This window comes from Macaca nemestrina, chromosome X (assembly GCF_043159975.1).
Source record: "Macaca nemestrina isolate mMacNem1 chromosome X, mMacNem.hap1, whole genome shotgun sequence".
NCBI lineage: Eukaryota > Metazoa > Chordata > Mammalia > Primates > Cercopithecidae > Macaca > Macaca nemestrina.
In genome coordinates this window covers 76815873-76839227 of record NC_092145.1, presented here as the reverse complement: position 1 = coordinate 76839227, position 23355 = coordinate 76815873, and the positions used below count along the sequence as shown (strand labels likewise).

The 23355-nt window shown below is 42.0% G+C and overlaps 1 protein-coding gene across 1 annotated transcript; it reads left to right on the top strand.

Moving 5' to 3' along the window:
* The first annotated feature begins 32 nt into the window (after positions 1-32).
* On the top strand, positions 33-22820 carry LOC105464297 (phosphoglycerate kinase 1). The gene is made up of 11 exons (XM_011712042.3): positions 33-229; positions 5770-5820; positions 10054-10209; positions 10326-10470; positions 13943-14046; positions 14681-14800; positions 19394-19508; positions 19754-19933; positions 21442-21619; positions 21896-21994; positions 22360-22820. Exons 1-11 carry the CDS (start codon positions 165-167, stop codon positions 22398-22400), a joined length of 1254 nt encoding a protein of 417 aa, XP_011710344.2. The 5' UTR covers positions 33-164; the 3' UTR covers positions 22401-22820.
* Positions 22821-23355: the final 535 nt, after the last annotated feature.

The window sequence follows — 23355 nt, the reverse complement described above, 5'->3', positions numbered from 1 at the left end:
CTGCCGGGAAGGGGCGGTGCGGGAGGCGGGGTGTGGGGCGGCAGTGCAGCCCCTGTTCCTACCCGCGTGGTGTTCGGCATTCTTCTCGTCTCCCGAGCGCACGTCTGCGGTAGGCTCCCTGGTTGTCCGAATCACCGACCTCTCTTCCCAGCTGTATTTCCAAAATGTCGCTTTCTAATAAGCTGACGCTGGACAAGCTGGATGTTAAAGGGAAGCGGGTCGTTATGAGGTAATTCTGCACGTTTGCCCGCGTGGCCTCTGTGCTCTGTCGCAAACCTCTTTGGCCTGAGCCGACTTGTTCTCTCGTCGGCTCTACGTCGCTTTTTGCTTTTGGCTGGGCCCCACGGGTCCTAGGCTTGGAGGGCGAGGCTGCTCACGGGTTTGGTGGTTTCTAGCCGCATTTTCTGCAGCCCAGAAAGCAGCCGAAACCCCCTTCGGGGATGGGTCCCACTAAGGAAGGGCTGAGATTGCTGCTGGGACCCATTTTGTCCTTTTTCCTATTGGTGAAATGCAGTTCCGTTGCCTCCACCTCCCAATCGGCGAGATGAGACTTAATGCTTATCCTGCAAATCTCTAGGCTTCAAGGAAGGGACCTTGAAAGGTCATTTTGTTAATTTCCCTTCCCCCACACTCCTAGACCGTCGCAGACAAATGAGAAACGGCCCACATCTCACAGGTCCCTGCACAAAAAGATATTTTTCCAAGAGGATGTTGATTTAACTGTTCAGGAGTAGACCCCCCAGTCCCCCGCCCCTAAAGAATTGGGGTGGGAGGGTAGGGCGGGGCGCACCGGAGGAGGCCCTGCAGAGCTTATGTAACAGGCCTCTGCTGCCCTGCAGCGTGGTATCGTTGGACTCTTGGGCACAGGGTTTGCATCAGGATTGTGACATACTAGGTAATGGTAGAGCAGGGTGTGGCTGCTCATACTTGCTGGCCTCCAACCTCATCCCCACGTGTGGCTAGAAAAGCAGAATTTTGAAAGTGGGGGAAGGTTCCTTGTGCACTTTGGGTCTCTTACTCTGCTCATGTTGATCTCTGGTCACTTGCCAACACGGCTTCTCTCTTATCTGCCAGAATTGTTGGTATAATGTGGAGCTTTTACCTTTATCCTTTTTGTCACGTGTGGTATATTTGTGCATGCCAGGAGCAAGGTGCAGGAGGATGAGTCGGTATGTAACTGATGGACTTGACTGTTCATATACCTTAACAGGATCCAAGAGTGGTGTTTTTGAGGGGTCATAAAGGTTTCTGTTGATAGCATTTTGCAACCTTGACCTTTTTGGGAAGTGGTTGATTGATGGGTAGGCATGTGGCTGGTGTAATCTAGCCCCTTTTCCAATTTGGGCTGGTTCAAATGAGGGCTTGTGTTGGATATTAACAGACACATAAGTCAGTAGGAGATCTCCCTTTACTCTAACTTTAAACATGCGAGGACACGTTTGAGTTAGGGAAGTGTATGGGTACTCTAAGAGTACATGTAGCTCTCCCCTTCTCTCTAATTTCACTTTGGTCAGTATTACTTTGCAGGTAACCTCTGCCCTGCTGTGGAGATAGAATAACCCAATAATTTATGTCCCATGAAAAATACCTGATTTCCACATTTCCCCAAATGGCATAGGCCTTTGCAATCTGGACAAAGTAGGAATCACAGCCATGTTAGTACTAGAAGAGTGCCCTTTCTGGCCCTCATATAATCCTAATAAAAGGGGATAGACCCTGTAAAAAACAGGACAGGTGGACATTGGCATGCAACTAGCTTTTAGGTTTTAATTAGTTCCTTGCATCTCCCCTGTGTTCGAGGCTGATTCTTCCAGATGCATGGACCAACTAAAAGACAAGGAGTGGGACATCATGCGGATAACCTTCCTATAATTGCAGTCTTGGGCTTTATTTCCTCTCTCTGTAGGGAAACTGGCTTGAAGAAGCTAGCTGGGGGTGGGATTGTAGGAGCTGCTTAACTTTTCTCCTTCTGGACCTAATAAAGTTTCATTTAGCACACACCAACCCAAAGCCTTGAAATGATTGGCTAGTCATGTTTTGCCGATGGAAAATGACCTGTTCAGGGTTACTGAACTACTAAGGTGGTGGTGGCAGAGCTGGGAGTAGAATTTGGGTCTCCTTGGCTATCAGCTAGATCCTCTAGATCAGCTAGATATTCGAGACAATATCAGCTAGATATTCGAGACAATGACCAAGGATACGTTGAAATAGACCTTTCTCCTGTAATAGACCTTTCTCCTGTAATCTGGATACCTTCTTATTTAGGCTGAGGACAGGAAGTTACATCGTTCCCTGATTATTAATGTATTTCTTTTGAACAGAGAGTTTCATTGTAGGCCTACTTTTTTGGAGGTGCCTAGGCAGCCACGTGGTGTCAGCTCAATTCTTTTTTGTTTCAACGTGGTGGTTGCTGGCAGTGTTTCCGGAGTGGGATTTCCTGAGTTGAGTAGTGGCTGCCTCATTTGTCGTCTTTGTCCTGCAGAAGTGAACTCTGGTATTTGCTGACTCTTCTGGTCCACTGGTTTGGATTGCCAAGGGAAATTGATTTGTTGAAGGAAAACGGGGTAGCCAGAAACCTCTGACTTGTTAATTACCAGGTTCCATCTTAGTTTTTTAGGACTCCCCAGTTGACTTTACACCCTCTTTGAATACACTTCTGCTTATTTTTGTGGTAATTTCCTTTCTTTCTCTCATAGGTTGCCAGTCATCCTTTGCTTGCACTTCCTTTTTGCTTGCTCCTGCCTGTTTTTTTTTAAACCTCACTGGTTTTCTCCAACCTGTTGTAACTTGTAAAGAAACTGCTTTGATGTAGTAGGAAGAGAAACAGGAAAAAATTGAGAGCAGAGAAAAAGTCTCTAAGACACCCACAATATCCCAGTTTTCCATGTGGGGCAGTGAAGGACATGGTTCCTTTGAGAGTTTTTAATGGAACTGGACCTGGGACCTGAGATTTCAGGGGATAGAGACTTGATATTCTTATTCCAGCTAAACCAGTATATTTTTTAATGTTTTATTTTGAAATAATTAAAGATTCATGGGAGGTTACGAAGTTAGAGAGGTCTTGTGTTCACCCATTTTCCCCCAATGAATGCATCTTACCTAATTATAGTACAATATCAAAAGTAGGAAATTGCATTGGTATAAAGTGTGTATGGTTCTATGCCATTTTTACGTGCAAAGATTTGTGTAACCACCACCACAATCAAGATACAGAACTATTCATTCAATCACCACCAAGATCTCCTTCTTGCTACCCCTTTATAATAATAACCAACCCGTTTCCTAACTCCTGGTAACTACTGATCTATCCACTGTTTCTAAAATTTTGTCACTTCAAAAATACTATACAGATAGAATCACGTGGTGTATAACCTTTTGGGATTAACTTTTTTCACTTAGCATAATGTCCTCAAAATTTATTCACATTGTCACATGTATCAAAAGTTCATTCCTGTGTATTCTTGAGTAGTATTCCGTGATATGGATGTATCATAGTTTCTTTAACTATCATTGAAGGGTATTAGGGTTGTTTCTGATTTGGGGCTATTACAAATAAAGCTGCTGTGAACATTTGTATACAAGTCTTGGTATGGACATATGCTGTCATTTTTCATGGGTAAACACCTAGGAGTGGAATTGCTGGGCCACATCCTTTTGAGGTATCCCCAGACTGTTTTCCAAGGTGACTGCAGCATTTTACATTTCTACCAGCAGTGTGTGAATAATGAGTTTCTCTGCATCATTACCAGCACTTGGTGGTGCTATTATTTTTTATTTTAGTTATTCTTCGTTCTGATGGCTATGTAGTAATAACTGACTTTGTGCCTGAAGTAAAGCTCAGGAGTGTTATAAGGAAACGAAAAAAAAAAAAAAAGGAAATTGTGCATATTTTATGTAAAATGGAACCAGTAGAATCTGTAGGCAAGAGCAGTTTCTGTGTTGGAGTCCTCAGAGGAGAAGTAAAAGCAGAGCTGTTTGAGTGTAGGAGATGAGGGGAGGTAATCCAGAGGGCATTGAGGAGAGAGTATAAACCAAGTCTAATTCATTAGTAAGCTGACACCATGGCAGCTAGGGTAGATGAGACAGATTCTTAGGTGTCTCTGCCCAAAGATATTCCTCTCTGTAAGGGTCAGGGGTAGAGAGTAGCACTGCAAGAAGTGGCTTGTGCCCATCCTTTTGCCATTAGTCCTTTTGAGCATAGGCCTTCTGGGAGGTTGCATGGGGCAAAATGACCCATGGTAATGGGATACTCTCTCTTCTTTGGAATGTACTTTAAGGCTGGCAGGCACCTTGTTCAGGATATTTAAAGAAGACAGAGAATCAAGTGGCCTGAAGCAAAGTAGAGTGTATTTCTTTCATCAGAGGCTTACTGCCTTTAATTTTGAAGACTTTAAAACATGTTTTAATATAGAATTATTTTTCCTCAACCTACCTTTGGAAAGGCTGTTTCTTCAGTGAGGTGCATTGGAGTTCAGGCCTAGTGGATATAGGAAATTGGTGGTCTTCTCAGTATGTCTGTAGGAGTTTGTAATTGCCTTAGCCTTAGAGAGGAAGGGGTATTTAAAAAGGCAGATGAAAAAGATGGAGGCTTATAATCAAGGATAGCGGCGGTCTTCTTGATTAGGTCATACTTCGCTGTAGTCCCTTTGCAAGTGATGCTAGCTAGCTGTTTTTAGTAGTGGTTGATGTACTTGTCAAATCACAGAATTACATGTTGGAGAAACATATAACAACAACTAACACTTTTATGGCACTTACTGTGTGTCAGGTACACTTCTAAGCACTTTACAAATTGCTGGCTGACTTAAGTCTCTCAATAACTACGAGGTAGATACTGTCATCCCCATGAGAAAAAAATCACTTAAAAATGATCATGGTAGGCACAGACCTTAAAAATAGCTACTATACATTATTGTTTTCATTCACATTGAAGTAGGCTGAGGTTCCAAGGAGTTCAGAATAATTGGTTCTTAAGAATGGTAACACAGTAATCTGTTGGGTAAGAGAGACTGCAGTGCATTATTATCTTGTGTCATCTTGATTACTTCCCTTCTAATTTGCCTGTTTGTCAGGTGGGCTGGGGCACATGTCCCACCCTCTCTTCTCAGGCTTTTTGAAAGAGGCTGTCTTATGTTAGTGTGTATTGCTTGAAGGACCCTTAGTCTTAAGGCCCCAGACTTTCTCCAAAAAGAATGATTTTTCTCTTAGTGTGTTTTATTTTTCCAGTTAATTTTTTTCTCCAGTCTTGTTAGTTTCACAAGGACCCAGAAATAGTATCAAGGGAATTAGGATCAAGATGCATTCCTTATTATTCCTCACCCCTCCAGCTGCTACCCAAATACTATCGTGCCAGACCCAGACAGATATCTTTTTAGATGAAACTGGCTTTAGCTTCCCAGATCTTCAGGGCTAGTTCCTGTGATTTAAGTTAGGTTTTATTTTTTTAAAATTCTTTTAAAAGTATGAATACATACCTAAAAGGGCACAAATCACAATTTCAAAGAATTACCACAGAATGAGCACATTTGTATGATCACTGAGGTTAAGAGATAGAACATTACCAGAACCCCAAAGCCTCTGGTGTCCTATCCCAGTCACCACTCCCTCCATCCTCCCCACGACTAACCACTATTTTAACTTTTAATGCCACTGATGATTTTTAAGATGAGATTTGAATTTCTGACTTATTTAACTGGTTCATTAAAAGTGCATCTCCTAATCTTTGATGGAACAATAAGTTGATCATGGTCTTGAATCTTTCTTTTTTAGAGTCGACTTCAATGTTCCTATGAAGAACAACCAGATAACAAACAACCAGAGGTAAGGTCCCTGCTAAGCCTTGGGCTGGGTTTAAATGTGTGGGTACATAGGATGAAATGTTTTTCCTTTCATATTGTGTTATGGAACTGTAGCAACTTGAGACATATGATTTTGGCTTTCTATCAACCCACTATCTGATTTGCTTTCTTGTTTATGAGAATATACAAATGTAAGCAAAATCTTAAGAAAGTGTAAGAATATACAAATGTAAGCAAAATCTTTTTTTTTTTTTTTGAGACGGAGTCTCGCTCTGTCGCCCAGGCTGGAGTGCAGTGGCCGGATCTCAGCTCACTGCAAGCTCCGCCTCCCAGTTTTACGCCATTCTCCCGCCTCAGCCTCCCGAGTAGCTGGGACTACAGGCGCCCGCCACCTCGCCCGGCTAGTTTTTTGTATTTTTAGTAGAGACGGGGTTTCACCGTGTTAGCCAGGATGGTCTCGATCTCCTGACCTCGTGATCCGCCCATCTCGGCCTCCCAAAGTGCTGGGATTACAGGCTTGAGCCACCGCGCCTGGCCCCTGTAAGCAAAATCTTAAGAAAATTAGAAGAATTTGGAGTTCATTTTCTTTTTTTGAGATAGGGTCTCACTCTGTCACCCAGACTGGAGTGTAGTGGTGTGATCACGGTTCACTGCAGCCTTAACCTTCTGGGCTCAAGCAATCCTCTGGCCTCAGCTTCCCGACTAGCTGGGAAAACAGATGCATGCCACTACGCCTGGTTAAATTAAAACAATATGTTTTTGTAGAGATGGGGTCTCACTGTGTTGCCTAGGCTGTTCTCAAACTCCTGGACTCAAGTGATCCTCCTGTCTTGGCTTCCTAAAGTGCTGGGACCACAGGTGTGAGCCACCACACCTGGCAGAGGTATTCATTTTTAAAGAATATAAAAGCTGGCTGGGTGCGGTGGCTCACACCTGTAATCCCAGCACTTTGGAAGGCCGAGGCAGGAGGATTGCTTGAGGCCAGTAGTTCGAGAACAGCCTAGCCAACATAGTGAGACATCATCTCTATAAAACACACAAAAATAAAAAGAATATAAAAGTTTAAAGTTACTTGGCTTCTCTTGCAAAATGAAGAACTATGTAAGAGAAGGATTTTAAAAGTACCAGTAGTTATTAAGGTTATGTGTAGTTTCACAAGCCCTTGTTCCAGATGGCTCAGATAAAGTCAATTTTTGAGAATTTTCATCTGTTTTTGCTTCCAAAAAACAAACAGGAAAGACTTCGGAAGTACATTTTCAGTCAGTTTAGCTGCTCCAATGTCTTGGATCCTAGATTCAGAAACAGAAATTTTAAGTGAGAGTACTGTTCTTTTGACTAGATTCTAAAAAGTCTTTATTTATTTTTGTCTTTACTTTTTAAAAAGTTTTGATTTTTGTAGAATATATATATATATAGAATATATATATATATATATATGGGTTACATGAGATATTTTGATACAAGCATGCAGTACATAATAATCACATCAGGTTAAATGGGGTATCCATCAAGAAGGTTTTTATTTAATTTTTTTTTTTTTTTTTGTAGAGACAGGGCCTTGTTCTGTCGCCCAGGCTGGAGTGCAATGGCACGATCTTGGCTCGCTGCAATCTCTGCCTCCTGGGCTCAAGTGATCCTCCCATCTCAGCCTCCCAGGGAGCTGGGACCACAGGCGTGGGCCACCACACCTGGCTACTTTTTTGTATTTTTTTTTTTTTGTAGAGACAGGGTTTTGCCATGTTGCCCAGGCTGGCCTTGAATTCCTGGACCCTGCCCACCTTGGCCTCTCAAAGTGCTGGGATTACAGGCGTGAGCTACTGTGCTCAGCCTATTTTAAATTTTAAATGAAGGGTTGTACTGGCAAGGTGCTTTCCGATGATGTAGACCAGTGGCATCTAATAGAAATATAATGTGAGCCAAATTGTATTAATTAAATTAAAGGGACATTTAACTTTTTTGGTACTAAGTCTTCAAGATCTGGCATGTGTTTTTATACTTACAGCACATCTCAATTTGATCTGTTATATATCTAGTACTGAGCAGACACACAGACTTAAATGACTGTCATATTGGATGGTGCAGGTCTAGACCCAGAACATTTTCAGGTATTCGTCCCAGAATAGAGCCTGTCATTTTGCCAAGCACATCCCTTATATCTGTTAAATATTAATAGCATAAGATATTTTAGAAATACAACTTTTTTAATCATTCCATTCTTTGCTCAGATGTCATCTTATCACACCGTCCCTGGCCATCTTATCTAAAAATCTCCGGCCGGGCGCGGTGGCTCAAGCCTGTAATCCCAGCACTTTGGGAGGCCGAGACGGGCGGATCACGAGGTCAGGAGATCGAGACCATCCTGGCTAACACGGTGAAACCCCGTCTCTACTAAAAAATACAAAAAACTAGCCGGGCGCGGTGGTGGGCGCCTGTAGTCCCAACTACTCGGGAGGCTGAGGCAGGAGAATGGTGTGAACCCGGGAGGCGGAGCTTGCAGTGAGCTGAGATCCGGCCACTGCACTCCAGCCTGGGCGACAGAGCGAGACTCCGTCTCAAAAAAAAAAAAAAAAAAAAAAAAAAAAAAAAAAAAAAAAAAAAAATCTCCTCTACCATTGTTCTCCGATTATTTTTGTCCTCAAAAGTAGGGAGACAAAAATGAGGAACAATGGTGTGTTTTTTTCTGTATCTCACCATCTGATGTATTACATGTACACACACATACGTACATGTTTATTGTCTCACTCCATTAGAATTTCACTTCCATGAGAACATAGACTTTTAAAAAAAGTTTTCCGTTTCATTCTCAGAACCTGGAATGATGCCTGGCACAAAAGAAGCATTCAGTAACTATTTGGTGAATAAATAAATGCTTTTCTTTATCAATTTTAATTTCTTATAAACTGGCAAAATGGCAAGTTAGTAGCAGGTTTGTAACAAAACTTTTAAATGTCTAAAGGGTGTTAATTTTTTGATTAATTTATAATGTAATAAACGTGATACATTATGGAAACCAAGCTCTGTACAGTGCAATTATTTTTTCCTACATAAAAAAGTGACTTAGTATCTATTAATATAATAGGTGCAGAAAAGTTACTACATGTTTTTGATTTTTCCCCAAATTTCCTTTGATGGTTTCAAGATTTGAGAATTTTATGTATTTTCCATAGTCATATAAGAAGAGTGTGTTCAGGGGTCCCCCAGGACCACCCACATATCTCATGATGATTTACTAGGGTTCAGAGTTGTTCTCATGGCTGAAGTGTATTACAGTGAAAGAATACATGACAAGATTAGGAAGAGGAAAAGACCATGGGGCAGTCTAGAGAAATCCATGGGCTTCCAGTTTCCCGTGAGGGGACACATCAAGTGTTTTTCTTCAGCTGTGAAAAATGCAGTAATTGTCTGCAATGTTTCTGCCTGGAGAAGCCTGCTAGAGACTCAGATCCCAAGATTTTTGTTGGGAACTGGTCATGTAGGTATCCTCTGCCTAGCAACTACCAAAATTCCAAACTTTGGCTGGGTGTGGTGGCTCATGCCTGTATTCCCAGCAGTTTGGGAGGCTGAGGCCGGCAGATAACTCGAGCCCAGGAGTTCAAGACCAGCCTGGACAGCATGGCAAAACCCCTACAAAAAATACAAAAATTAGCTGGGCATGGCGGTGCATTCCTGTAGTTCCAGCGACTTGGGAGGCTGAGTTGGGAAGATCACCTGAGCCCCCGGGGAGGTTGAAGCTGCAGTGAGCCAAGATTGTGCCTCTCTACTCCAGCCTGCTGGGTGACAGAGTGAGACCCTGTCTCAAAAAAAAACAAAAAAAAAAACAAAAAAAAACTAGACTTCTAGAGTGGGGCAGGTGTTCAGCATAAATCACCATGTTTGTATAGACAGTCTAGGAAGAGTGAATAGCCCTTGTCGGTCTTGTCACTTGTCAGTTAACTTTGAAAGCCAAGTTCCCAGATACCAGCCAGGATCCAATCTTGCAAACAGGCCCTTCTGTAGATAGCAGCCTCAGGCCTGCTGTGTTAACTGTTTTCTGTGAAAGGGGCAGATACATAATGAGATTGTACAATCCTAGGTGGAGGGTTGGCATTGTATTTAACTTCTTCCCCTAAGGACCACCACTGAATTACTGATAAGTAGATTTGAAGGAACTTGGAGAAGAAAAGGAACTTTATGCTTTATGAGGTTATCAATAAAGTAGTTCCCACTAATTTCTAGGACTAACTTCCTTCTGTTTGTTGTCTCTTTTTGGTTGCAGGATTAAGGCTGCTGTCCCAAGCATCAAATTCTGCTTGGACAATGGAGCCAAGTCGGTAGTCCTTATGAGCCACTTAGGCCGGCCTGATGGTGTCCCTATGCCTGACAAGTACTCCTTAGAGCCAGTTGCTGTAGAACTCAAGTCTCTGCTGGGCAAGTAAGTGCCAGGCTCTGGTGCTGGTAGACTTTGTGGTGGGGGAGGTTGTCAAGCACGTTGTTACTGGTTCTTAACTTTCAGACTGCTCAAGTGTCTTCATTTCTTCCTCTCCTCAGGGATGTTCTGTTCTTGAAGGACTGTGTAGGCCCAGAAGTGGAGAAAGCCTGTGCCAACCCAGCTGCTGGGTCTGTCATCCTGCTGGAGAACCTCCGCTTTCATGTAGAGGAAGAAGGGAAGGGAAAAGATGCTTCTGGGAACAAGGTAGGACCTGTGATTTTGACATTATTGGGGACGAGGGCCTGAGTCTGTAAGAGACTGTGGTTGAAGAATAGAGAAAGCTCATTTATTTTTCCTTAGACACCTTTTATTGAAGTATACAGTGCACAGCTTGATGGAGTATCTCAAAGTAAACACACTTGTGTAACCACCACCTAGGTCAAGGGATAGAATATTACCAGCATCCCAGAAGCCCTCCTTCATGTTCACGTGGTGTTTAAATATGTTTGAAAAATATGTGAACACCTTTGTTGTGGAAGAGTATTCAAAGGTGAATATGATGGTCATGATGATGTCACCTTGGATTTAAGGCATTTTCTTAAGACGTATAAACCATGTTCCTTTAAATCTCTCTTTAAGATAAAGAGGTACAGGTATCACCTTATTTCATAAAGAAACTAAGCCTCAAAAAAAAAAAAACTTTAGTTTCTGAAAGGCAGTCATATGATTAAAGTTAGAGGCAGTGGTGCTGTTGGTGGGCTTTAGAGCTCAGCCCATTCAATCAGCAAACTTTTTCTGTAAATGGCCAGATAGTTAATATTTTAGGCTTTCTGTGTTGTGCAGTCACTTCCGTCTGCATATAGTCTCTGTTGGAACTACTCATCTCTGCCGATGTTGTGCAAAAGCAGCCTAGATAACTCACCAAACAGATTACTGTGAACTGACAACTGGAATTCAAATATTCAGTGATAAAACTGTCTCTTTGCAGATGATTTTGAATTTGCCCATTGGCTAGAAAGGAAGCTGAAGGCATTTTTTAGTACTTTCCACTATTCTGGTCTTTAGTGTCTCAGAGAACAAGTATCTCAGTCTCCTTTGGCTTCTCACATTTCTTTTTTTTTTTTTTTTTTTTTTGAGACGGAGTCTCGCTCTGTCACCCAGGCTGGAGTGCTGTGGCCGGATCTCAGCTCACTGCAAGCTCCGCCTCCCGGGTTCCCGCCATTCTCCTGCCTCAGCCTCCCGAGTAGCCAGGACTACAGGCGCCCGCCACCTCGCCTGGCTAGTGTTTTTTTGTATTTTTTAGTAGAGACGGGGTTTCACCGTGTTAGCCAGGATGGTCTCGATCTCCTGACCTCGTGATCCACCCGTCTCGGCCTCCCAAAGTGCTGGGATTACAGGCTTGAGCCACCGCGCCCGGCGGCTTCTCACATTTCTTAAGGTCATTGGGAGTGCCTGCTTTCAAGCAGTTTCTTTTTTTAGCACCAAAGGTGCTGGTCTTGCCTTATCCTGCTTTTGGCATGGTCTTGCTACAGTATTAGGAGTCAAATGCTGACCTAAAATTTGGTGTCCTTTTAAACTGGAATTCATGATGCATGAACTCTAGGGCTTAGAAGTGGCAGGAAACAACGGGCAAATTGAAGCAAAACTTTTTATTTAGGAAATGATGAGCTGACTGTGCTAGTCTATGACTGTTTTATTTAATTGACTTGACATTCACTATCCAATGGCTTTTAATACCTGAAATTTCAGGAGTCAGTCCCAAGTTCAAAATGGATTAAAAAAACAAAGTAAGGCTGGGCACGGTGCCTCACACCTGTACCAGCACTTTGGGAGGCTGAGGTGGGTGGATCATGAGGTCAGGAGTTCGAGACCAGCCTGGCCAACATGGTGAAGCTCCGTTTCTACTAAAAATACAAAAAAGTTGGGCATGGTGGCAATTGCCTGTAATCCCAGCTACTCGGGAGGCTGAGGCAGGAGAATTGCTTGAACCGAGGAGGTGGAGGTTGCAGTGAGCCGAGTTTGCGCCACTGCATTCCAGCCTGGGTGACAGAGCAAGACTCTGCCTCAAAAAAACCACAAAAACAAAGTGAGGACATGAGGACATAAACATTTTCCCTTTATCCAAAGTGCCCACATTGATCTTTTAAGGGCCTTCTCTTTCTTCTGGTTATTTGCAGATCAATAAATGAGAAATGAGTTCTGATTGATACTGTTTATTTCCATGGCACCTTTATTCATGAAGAGCTTTCAGTTTACCCCGTTTTTCCTTAAATATCTTTTTAAAGAGACAGGGTCTTGTTCTGTTTCCCATGGTGGAGTGCAGTGGCATGATCCTAACTCATTGCAGCCTCAAACTTGTGGGCTGAAGTGATCCTCCTGCTTCATCCTCACGAGAAGCTAGGACTACAGGCACATACCACTATGCCCAACTGACTTTTACTTTTTTTTTTTCCTGGTAGAGACGGGGTCTTGCTATGTTGCCCAGGCTCATCTCAAACTCCTGGGCTTAAGTGATCTTCCCATGTTGGCCTCCCAAAGTGTTGGGATTATAGGTGTGAGCTACTGCCCCTGGCCTCCTTAAATAGTTCTTAAACGGAGGGGTTGTTACGCCTTTTTGACAGAAGGGAAAATTTCAGAGAGAGCAACTTCCCAAAGGTTACACAATGAATTAGTGTCAGAGCTGGACATAGAACTCAGGTCTCCTTACATTTGAGCATTGTTATCATTACTACATGTGTCATCTTCCAATCACTAGTGGCAGATGTTATTCTATTCTAGAGAGGTTATGGGAGTGCCACAATCTTCAATTTTAGCATTAGTGCCTCAGCAATTCTTTGGGTCTTTAGGGAAAAGCCCCATTTTTTATGGCAGTCCATAAAAAATGGACTCCTTGATACATAGGAGCATAGGAGTGGGCAGTGACTAAAATGAACATCCGCTTTGTGCTGTGTACTCTTCTGTGTCATGTCTCCTTTCATCTGGCTTGCTTCCTGTGCATCTTTGCTTAATCTCCTGCCAGAGACTCTCTGTTTTGCTTATCCTCCCATCTTGCTTTCTGTCCCTTTTGGGGTATCCCTTGATGGCAAGCTGACATTTCAAAGCTCTATGTTTAACTTCTACATTTTCTTCCTCTCTCTTTTTGTAGAAGTGTATTTCTTGGGTTCTCAGATGCCTAGCTTCCAGAGAAGACCATAAAATACCTCTTTGTCAACGTAAAGTGTTTCTGAAGTCCTTTTCTGTTGTCATGTTTCCATCTGCCTTCTCTGTCCCAGCTTGCCCTTGTTGCTTTTATAAGGAATATGTGTGAGAGCCCCTTTCACTTCGCAGAAAGGCCTTGGTAGCCAGCAGCTTGAGTCAAGTATGATACTATCACAAGGAGAATGTTTAAAATGAGGAACTAAGTCAAGGAGAGGGAAGGATAATCAGAACCTTGAGCTGAAGGCTGGGGAGAGGCTAGTGGGATGTTGTTAATTTCATGTGATTAGAGGTTAAGCCATTGTTCAGGAATATTAGGTTTGCAATTTGAGGGAAGTTAAGGGAGAGTAGAAACATGCAGAAATGACCAAAGTACCTGGAATATTTGGAAGAAAGAACACATCCTACTGCTGGTTGTAAAAAATCACTGTCCCACCTACTCAGGGTCTTTAGAGATGTTTAAGAGGACTCTTGGTGTATGAAATGCTTTTATAGTTGTCTTTGGAGCCATCACATTTTCTGTTTTTGTTTTTCTCTACAGGTTAAAGCCGAGCCAGCCAAAATAGAAGCTTTCCGAGCTTCACTTTCCAAGCTAGGGGATGTCTACGTCAATGATGCTTTTGGCACTGCTCACAGAGCCCACAGGTACCAAGAACCTTGTTGACTACCACACTAAGAACAGCATTCCTGTTTACTTGAGTAGCCCAAGCTCTGGGTTGCTTTTGGAGAGTCCTGTATTATACTGTAATCCTTTCAGCTTCTCTAATTGGAACTGCCACTGTGGCTCTTGTTGAGTAGCTCTCATCCAAAGAGGAAATAAAGGTAAAAAAATGTTGGTGACTGTAGAGCCTTTTGTGGAGTTTCAGGAAGAGGTTGCTCTTTCTCACCTTAGATACTTTGTACAGAGTTATCTTTTTATGAACGTTATAAGATCAGACTCTCATGCTGTCGGTAGGAAGCAAATTGAGGAATCCTCTTCTGCTATCATCAACTGGCCAATTACTTATCTGTGATTTGCCCTTTGGCCTGCTGAAGAGTGTTAACTGGGTATCTTAAATTCTACCTAAGTTCAATACTTTTTACTCTTTCCCCTTGACCTTGCACTATTAGTTAAAAATCTTATCTTGTACCTAAGTGTTTTTTGTTGCAATGTAGGGATGAAAACCATGATTTCTTGCAGTCCAAAAGTAGAACTGTTTTAGTGATAAGGAGCTGGCCTCTAGGACTAGGAGGAATAATAGGGATTGACTAGAATTTGAATGTCTTTGATCTTTTCTAGCTCCATGGTAGGAGTCAATCTGCCACAGAAGGCTGGAGGATTTTTGATGAAGAAGGAGCTGAACTACTTTGCCAAGGCCTTGGAGAGCCCAGAGCGACCTTTCCTGGCCATCCTGGGCGGGTATGAAGAACTCTTTAACTCTTTAAGATCATGCTTTAAGTATTGTTTGCCTGGTAGTAGGCCATAACTTGGGTGGTTTATTGTCATACAGCTCAGTCACACTGGGTAACTGAGGAGAATTTAATAAAGGAACTACAGGCTGGGCATGGTGGCTCACACCTGTAATCCCAGCACTTTGAGAGGGCCCAGGCAGGAAGATCGCTTGAGCCCAGGAGTTTGAGACGGGCCCAGGCAACAAAGTGAGACCCTATGTCTACAAAAGAAATTAGCTGGGCGGTGGTGGTATGCACCTGTGGTCCCAGCTACCAGAGAGGCTGAAGTGGGAGGATTACTTGAGCCTGGGAGGTAGCAGCTGCAGTGCACTGTGATCAAGCCACTGCACTTCAGCCTGGGTGACAGAGCAAGACCCTGTTTCAAAATGAGTGAATGAATCAATGAATGAATAAATAAATAAATAAAATACAGAGGTGTGGGTAGGGTTCAGTGAAACCGCAAAGGGACAGTACAGTAATTTGGGGCTAGCAACAGGCATCACCATCTCTAGGCCTGAAGGGACAAAGGGAGGGGAATGGTTATCAGAATTCAGAGAGGACAGTTGGTGTGGAGACAGCTATCCGACGGGAACTGTAGCCTTTGGTCAAAGGACACAAGATCTGGTAGGGAGGGGGAGTGAGGGCAATAAATACTCTAATCTTTCAGTCTCCTGCTGCTGCACTCCCTCCTACCCTCAATTTGGCTGAAACCCAAATGGAAACCAGAGGGCAAGAAAACTCCTTGATGTAGTCCATGCAGGTCCGCCTCCTGTGACACAACAGGGTAGAGAAGGATAGAAGATGGCTCTGCAGGGAAGAATGGGAAAGATCCACTATAGGTGCTCATCTAGCAATTTTGAAGTGCTTGAGCCTTTTACATGCATACAACCTGGCAGAGTATAACTATGAAAACCTCTTCATATGTGTTTAATATATAATTTAGACCTAATTTCTCCAGATTACATACCTATTTTATTTTTTCTCCTATAGGGTAAGGCAGCAAGTAGATAATGATTTTCTAATGGCTTAGTTAAAAATAGAAATTTCAGAATTGAGGGTGGAGAGGAGGATAAATTTTAGGTGATAAAGCAGGGATAGAGAGCCAGCACTGCTTGGATAAGACAACTTCCTGTGACTTGGTGTGGTGATCTAGGTAACAGCCTCTTTATGGCTGGAGGCCCATTACCCTTCTATGAGCAGAGTTTTTTCCCCCAGGGGAGTGAACATACTATTTCCTGATGAAAATTGACTCTGGAGTTGGGTGTCAATTTCAGGTAGTATAGTTGCTTATACCGTTTGGCTCTGTGTCTCCAGCCAAATCTCATCTTGAATTATAATCCCCATGTGTTGTGGGAGGGACCTGGTGATTGGATCCTGGGGGCGGTTCCCCCCATTACTGTTCTTGTGATAGTGAGTTCTCACTAGATTTGATGGTTTAAAAGTGTTTGGCAGTTCCCCCCTTGCTTGCCTCTCTTTTGCCAGTAGTAAGATAACTTGCTTCCCCTTTGCCTTCTGCCATGATTGTAAATTTCCTGAGGCCTTTCCAGCCATGGGGAACTTTGAGTCAATTAAACCTTTCTTTATAAATTACCAAGTCTCAGGTAGTTCTTTATAGCATTGTGAAAATGGGCTAATACAGTTGCTCTCTAGGCTTTATGAGCCCAGTTTCAGAGTCTTAAAAATAACTCACGTAGATACAGGTTGTTGTGTCTTGTTCTTGGAAAAAGATATATATTCCTGGGCTTTGTTCTCCAACTTTCTGTAGACCTGGAATATGGGAGTGAGTGCCACCTAGTGCCACCTTATGGTTAGGTTTTTAGGTTCAGACTGAAATAGCTGTTATGGGGAAGTGGATATGAGATTTTTTTACCACCTTTCTTGCAGTGTAGTTTCCCTAGGCCATTAACAGTTTTTGGGAAAACTTTTATTTTTTATTAAACAAGCTTTATTGTAATAAACACTCATATGTACAGAAGTTGAGAGAATAGTATAGTAAACTCCCAGGTACCCATTACCCTGTTTCAACAATTAATTGACATTTTTGCTAATCTTGTTTCTTTTATGTCCTAACTCTGTTTTGTCAGGAATGTATATACACATATATATACACACACACATATATATGTATATATTACTGACAAAGTGAATACAAGTGAGATAAATATGTGTGTTATGTGTGTATCTCTCTCTCTCTCTCTCTCTCTCTCTATATATATATATATATATATATATATTTTTTTTTTTCTGCTGCCCAGGCTGAAGTGCAGTGGCATGATCACAGCTCACTGCAGCTTTGACCTTCCGGGCTCAAGCGATCCTCCCACCTCAACCTCCCGAGTAGCTGGGACTACAGGCATGCATCACCATGCCCGGCTAATTTTTGAATTTTTTTTTGTAGAGACAGGGTCTCACTATGTTGCCCAGGCTGGTCTCAAACTCCTGGGCTCAGGCGATCTGACTGCCTTGGTCTCCCAAAGTGTTGAGATTACAGGTGTGAGCTTGTGCCTGTAATGTTTTTAAGTTAGCCTTAGACATCATATACTTTCACTTATGTAGGTTTGAGTATCTCTTATCTGAAATACTTGGGACCATAAGTGTTTTGGATTTCAGATTTATTTTTGGATTTTGGAATATTTGCATGGTACTTACTAGTTGAGGATCCTAATCTGAAAATATGAAATCTGAAATGTTCCAATGATATTTCCTTTGAGCTCAAACAGTTTTGATCTTGGAGGATTTCAGATTTTTGGAATAGGGATCCTCAACCTGTAATACTCCTGTATACATCTTGTAACTGATAAGCAGATTTCTTTTAAATAATCACCATATTATACCTAACAAATTTAGCAGTTTTGTTACTATCATCTCATACCCAGTCTGTATTCAGATGTTCTTGATCATCTCAGAAGTGTCTTTTTACAGTTGGTTTGTTTGAATAAGGATTCAGATGAAGTCCATGCATTGCCTTTGGCTGTTAGGTATCTCTTGTAATAATCCGCTATTTATTATTTTCATTTTGTTGATCTGTTGACGAAACAGGCATTCGAGCTGTAAGCTATTCTTTAGAAGAAATTGAACTCCTTTCTAACTGCTTTCTTCCGTGTGTGTGTGTGTGTGTGTGTGTGTGTGTGTGTGTGTGTGTATGTGTGTATGTGTGTGTATTTAAAACAATCTATCTTTATCCTTGGTGGTAACCAATCTTTACAACTGAAATAAATAGTAAATAGTTTCTTGCCATCCGTTCACCCACATCACTGTTGTTTCATACCTCCTTTTCACAAATCCTAGCATAGGGTCTCTCACCGGATAGGCATTATCTTGTTTATTGAATGAAGAAAGAAACACACGCAAGGTGATTTGTCCATGTAAGTCGGATTTAGTTATATGGGAATATTTATGGAAGGCAAGCTATTACTTTGTTTCTCTTTAGTTTGGATCTTTTTTGTCTCATAGGGAGATGAAAGATAAATGTGTGTTTATCTTATTTCCATCTACTAGAAAATAAACTCCCAAAGGGTAGGGTTCTTTCTGTTGCCTTTGCCCTCTGATGTTTCTCAAAGACCTAGAATAGTGCTTGGCACAGAGTAGGTGCCCAGTAAATGTGTTGAATTGGGTGATCCAACAAAAATAAATGCCATAATGAAAATATCCCGGCTGGGCATGGTGGCTTAGGCATGTAACCCTAGTGCTTTGGAAGGCCAATACAGGAGGATCACTTGAGCTCAGGAGTTTGAGACTAGCCTGGGCAACATAGTGAGATCTTGTCTCTACAAAAAAATTTAAAAAGAAAAATTATCCAGGGGTAGTGTTGTATGCCTGTAGTCACAGCTACTTGAGAGGCTGAGACAAGAGGATTGCTTGAGCCTAGGAGTTCCAGGTTACAGTGAGCTATGATTGTACCACTGCACTCTAGCCTCGGCAACAGAGGGAGACTTTGTGTTGAAAAGACAGAGAAAAAAAATGTCCCAGCAACTGAGCATAGGGTATGACTTCAGGAATATCTATTTTTGTTCAGTATATATTTATTTAGTATACAGTCTGATCCCTGCTCTAAGGTTAGGATAATTCTGAGTGTCTCCAGGATCCCACAGTTAGCAATCGTGCTTAGACACAATTAGCAACCTTGATGCTCTGAATTTTGTGTGTGTGTGTGTGTGTGTGTGTGTGTGTGTGTTGGGGAGTGTGCAAAATAGATTTGGAACCCATAGTTTCCTTAGATAAGAGTAGGTCTTCTGAGGCCTACTTAAACAAAGAATATGGATTTAAATCTGTTGTCCGTCAGCTTCTAGGTGGAATTAAAAAAAAAAAAAATGTACTGATGGTAATTGGGGTGAGGAATTTTTAAAAAGAGGTACTGATGTCTGGAGCCATACCTTAAAAGGATTTCTTAGAAATGGATTGAGTTTTTGGGTTGGAGAAACATAGAGCAAAGTTAGGCAGTACTTTTGTCACTTTGAGACTTTCTTTGTTCCTGTGCCTTGAAATAGAAACTCAGGTTCTATGTAATATCACTTCTCTAGTCCATTGTTTTTTAAGTGATGATTCTTGCTTTCTCTTCTAGAGCTAAAGTTGCAGACAAGATCCAGTTGATCAATAATATGCTGGACAAAGTCAACGAGATGATTATTGGTGGCGGAATGGCTTTTACCTTCCTTAAGGTGCTCAACAACATGGAGGTAGGAAACCAATGCCAAGTGGATGTGAAATAGCTCTCCATGATAATAGCAGGTTATATAAATGTAAAAAGAAAACAGTCTTTTAACATGAGCCCTGTAAACTCCCATTTTTATTTATTTTGGCAAGTCTTTTGTCTTTGCATTGTTCCTTTATACTGTATTGTGTCTGGTTCCTGTCTGCTTTGTGAGGCAGTCTTGTTCTTAGTATAGATGCTGACCTCCATCATTTTGGCTCCCCTATGTAGATTGGCACTTCTCTGTTTGATGAAGAGGGAGCCAAGATTGTCAAAGACCTAATGTCCAAAGCTGAGAAGAATGGTGTGAAGATTACCTTGCCTGTTGACTTTGTCACTGCTGACAAGTTTGATGAGAATGCCAAGACTGGCCAAGCCACTGTGGCTTCTGGCATACCTGCTGGCTGGATGGTGAGTCACTTGAGTGGGTTGGTAGTGTGAGTGAATAGAAACTTTGTGGTATCAATCATTCATTGATTCAGCCAATCAACAAGCATTTTAAAACAATCTCTATCAATCTCTATAGGAGATCTCTGCCAGAGAGGGCTCTGAATGTTGCAGTGAGTCCCTCATTATGGAAGAATCCGTGGGAGAAAAGCAGTGCTATTGGATTACTGGCCTTCAGTAATGTGTTGCAAAACCTTTTTTTTTTTTTTTTTTTTTTTTTTGAGTCGGAGTCTCACTGTGTCACCAGGCTGGAGTGCAATGGCACGATCTCAGCTCACTGCAACCTCTGCCTCCCAGGTTCAAGCAATTCTCCTGCCTCACCCTCCCCAGTAGCTGGGAGTTGTGCACCACCATGCCCAGCTAATTTTTGTATTTTTCGTAGAGACGGGGTTCCACCATGTTGGTCAGGATGATCTTGATCTCTTGATCTCATGATCCACCCGCTTTAGCCTCCCAAAGTGCTGGGATTACAGGCGTGAGCCACTGTGCCTGGCCCATTTTTAGTTTTATCTGTTTTTTCTTCATCTGTTTAATGTGTATTAAGTACTTACTATGTGCTGGAGATAGTGTCATGTACTTTCAAGGTTTGGGTTGTTTTGGATTATGTTGCTATCTAGAAAGCTATATAAGAAAACTTTCTCATATGAAAAAATTAATAAGTATACTGATTACAATCAGGGAGAAATGTAAGTGTATATTAAAGACTAATATAGTTGATTTTAGGGTGCTCCAAATATCATTTTGATTGCTGTGTAAAATTATATCATGTTTTTACCATGCTAGTTTGCTTATTTTTCTTTTGTCAGGCATTCATGTATTATTTAGTTCAGTGTTTCTCAAAGTGTGTTCCTAAGACCAGCAGTATCAGTATCATTTTTGGAACTTGTTAAAAATGCAAGTTCTTGGGCCCCACCCCAGACCTACTGAATCAGGAACTGGGGGTGGGTCCCAACAGTCTGTGTTTGAATAAGCCCTCCTGGTGATTCTCATGCGTAGCAAAGTTTGAGTACTACTGATCTAGTTCACTGTCATTCTCAACACTATTGACATCTGTTTTTTTGTGGGGGACTGTTGAATTGTAAGGTTGTTGAAAGCATCCTTGGCCACTAGATGCCAGTAGCACCCTCCCAAGTTGCAACAACACCACTATCTCTAGACATTGCCACATGCCTATCTATTGTGAAGGGGCAGAACTGACCCTGGTTGAGAACCATTGATCTAGTCTTCACTAATAGTGTGGCTAAGAATGTCTTTATTAAATAACTTTTGAGGTTTTCCTTTAGTCTTGATCTTGCATACAGCAGAATTTTTTAGTACAAAGGGCATGAACAGGTTTATAATTTTAAAGACTGAAGGGTACCATTTGGTTCTAGAAGAAACTTTGATGTGCAGCCCTGAGTTCTGTTCTTGGTGGAGGTGGTGTTTAAGTAGCTTTTCTTGATAGCTCATCTTCTCTCACCTCTACCCCTCAGGGTTTGGACTGTGGTCCTGAAAGCAGCAAGAAGTATGCTGAGGCTGTCACTCGGGCTAAGCAGATTGTGTGGAATGGTCCTGTGGGGGTATTTGAATGGGAAGCTTTTGCCCAGGGAACCAAAGCCCTCATGGATGAGGTGGTGAAAGCCACTTCTAGGGGCTGCATCACCATCATAGGTAAGTGGTACTATACAAAGCTACTACCAGTCTAAGCTGGCAGAATTCTGATCAGAGGAAGGTGGAATGGAGAACTTCTGTGTCTCTTTATTCTGGATAAATCTTAAGAACTAAACAGGTAGATAATTTACAGAGAAGCCTCTTGGTAAGATAGAGTTGGGGTTTATCAGCTACCTTTTGGATTGGAGAGCACACTGCCTTACAGTTTTGGTGCCAATCCGTTTTTTTTCTTTTCTTTTCTCTCTCTTCCCTTTTTACCTGGCTTTCATTCAACAGGTGGTGGAGACACTGCCACTTGCTGTGCCAAATGGAACACGGAGGATAAAGTCAGCCATGTGAGCACTGGGGGTGGTGCCAGTTTGGAGCTCCTGGAAGGTGAGGTTCTTCTGTTTTTTGACTTGTTTGGGAGAAGGGCGGGACTGTGTAGTGAGAGGTGGGTAGAATGGAGTGGAGAAAGTTAGTAGGTAGTGTTGTCATTAGCAGTCATTACTAGCTGGGCAGTACAGAGGAACTTCAGATAAAGCTTCTGGCATCCGCTGAGGCGCGGAGGGACAGATAGAAATTTGTTCTGAGAGTTATGGTCTAGTAGACCTGGAATCCAAAATGTAAAAGTTGGCCAACTCCTGGCCATATATCCTAAAAAAGAGCTGGCATGTTATTGGGAGGATAAAGTGGGGGAGATCTGGCTTACTGGGCACTATAGTAATGTTGTCTATGTATGTGTGCTCTCTCAAAAACAGGTAAAGTCCTTCCTGGGGTGGATGCTCTCAGCAATATTTAGTACTTTCCTGCCTTTTAGTTCCTGTGCACAGCCCCTAAGTCAACTTAGCATTTTCTGCAACTCCACTTGGCATTGGTTCAGCTAGTGGCCAAGAGATGCAGTGCCAGGAACCCTTAAACAGTTGCACAGCATCTCAGCTCATCTTTACTGCACCCTGGATTTGCCTACATTCTTCAAGATCCCATTTGAATTTCTTAGTGACTAAACATTGTGCATTCTAGAGTGCATATATTTATATTTTGCCTGTTAAAACCAAGTGAGCTGTGTTAGCTTAGTTCTCTTTTGATGTAGGCTATTATGATTAGCTTTGTCACTGTTTCACTACTCAGCATGGAAACAAGATGAAATTCCATTTGTAGGTAGGGAGACAAAATTGATAATCCATTAAATAAACAATAAAAGTGTCCACTGAAACCGTGATTTATTTTTTCCTGTCATACTTTGTTAGGAAGGGTGAGAATAGAAACTTGAGGAACGGATCAGATATCTACATTGCTGAATGCGAGAAGTGGGGCAGCAGCAGTGGAGAGATGGGACAATTAGATAAATGTCTTGTCTTTATCAAGGTCCTACTTTATGGCAGACATTGTGCTAGTGCTTTTATTCCAACTTTTATGTCTATCAGTTACACATGATCATAATTTAAAAAGTCAAGGCTTGTAACAAAAAAGCCCCAGCCCATTCCTCCCATTCAAGATTCCCACTCCCCAGAGGTGACCACTTTCAACTCTTGAGTTTTTCAGGTATATACCTCCATGTTTCTAAGTAATATGCTTATATTGTTCACTTATTTTTTTAAATTTTTTAAAGAAATCTATCTTTCATACCATGGAAGAAGGCTCTGTTTCACATATATTTCTATTTCTTCATTCTCAGTATAGTTTTGTCACAATTATAGATTAGATCAAAAGTCTTCATACCTAATACAGCTGAGCTATGTAGTATGCATGATTGA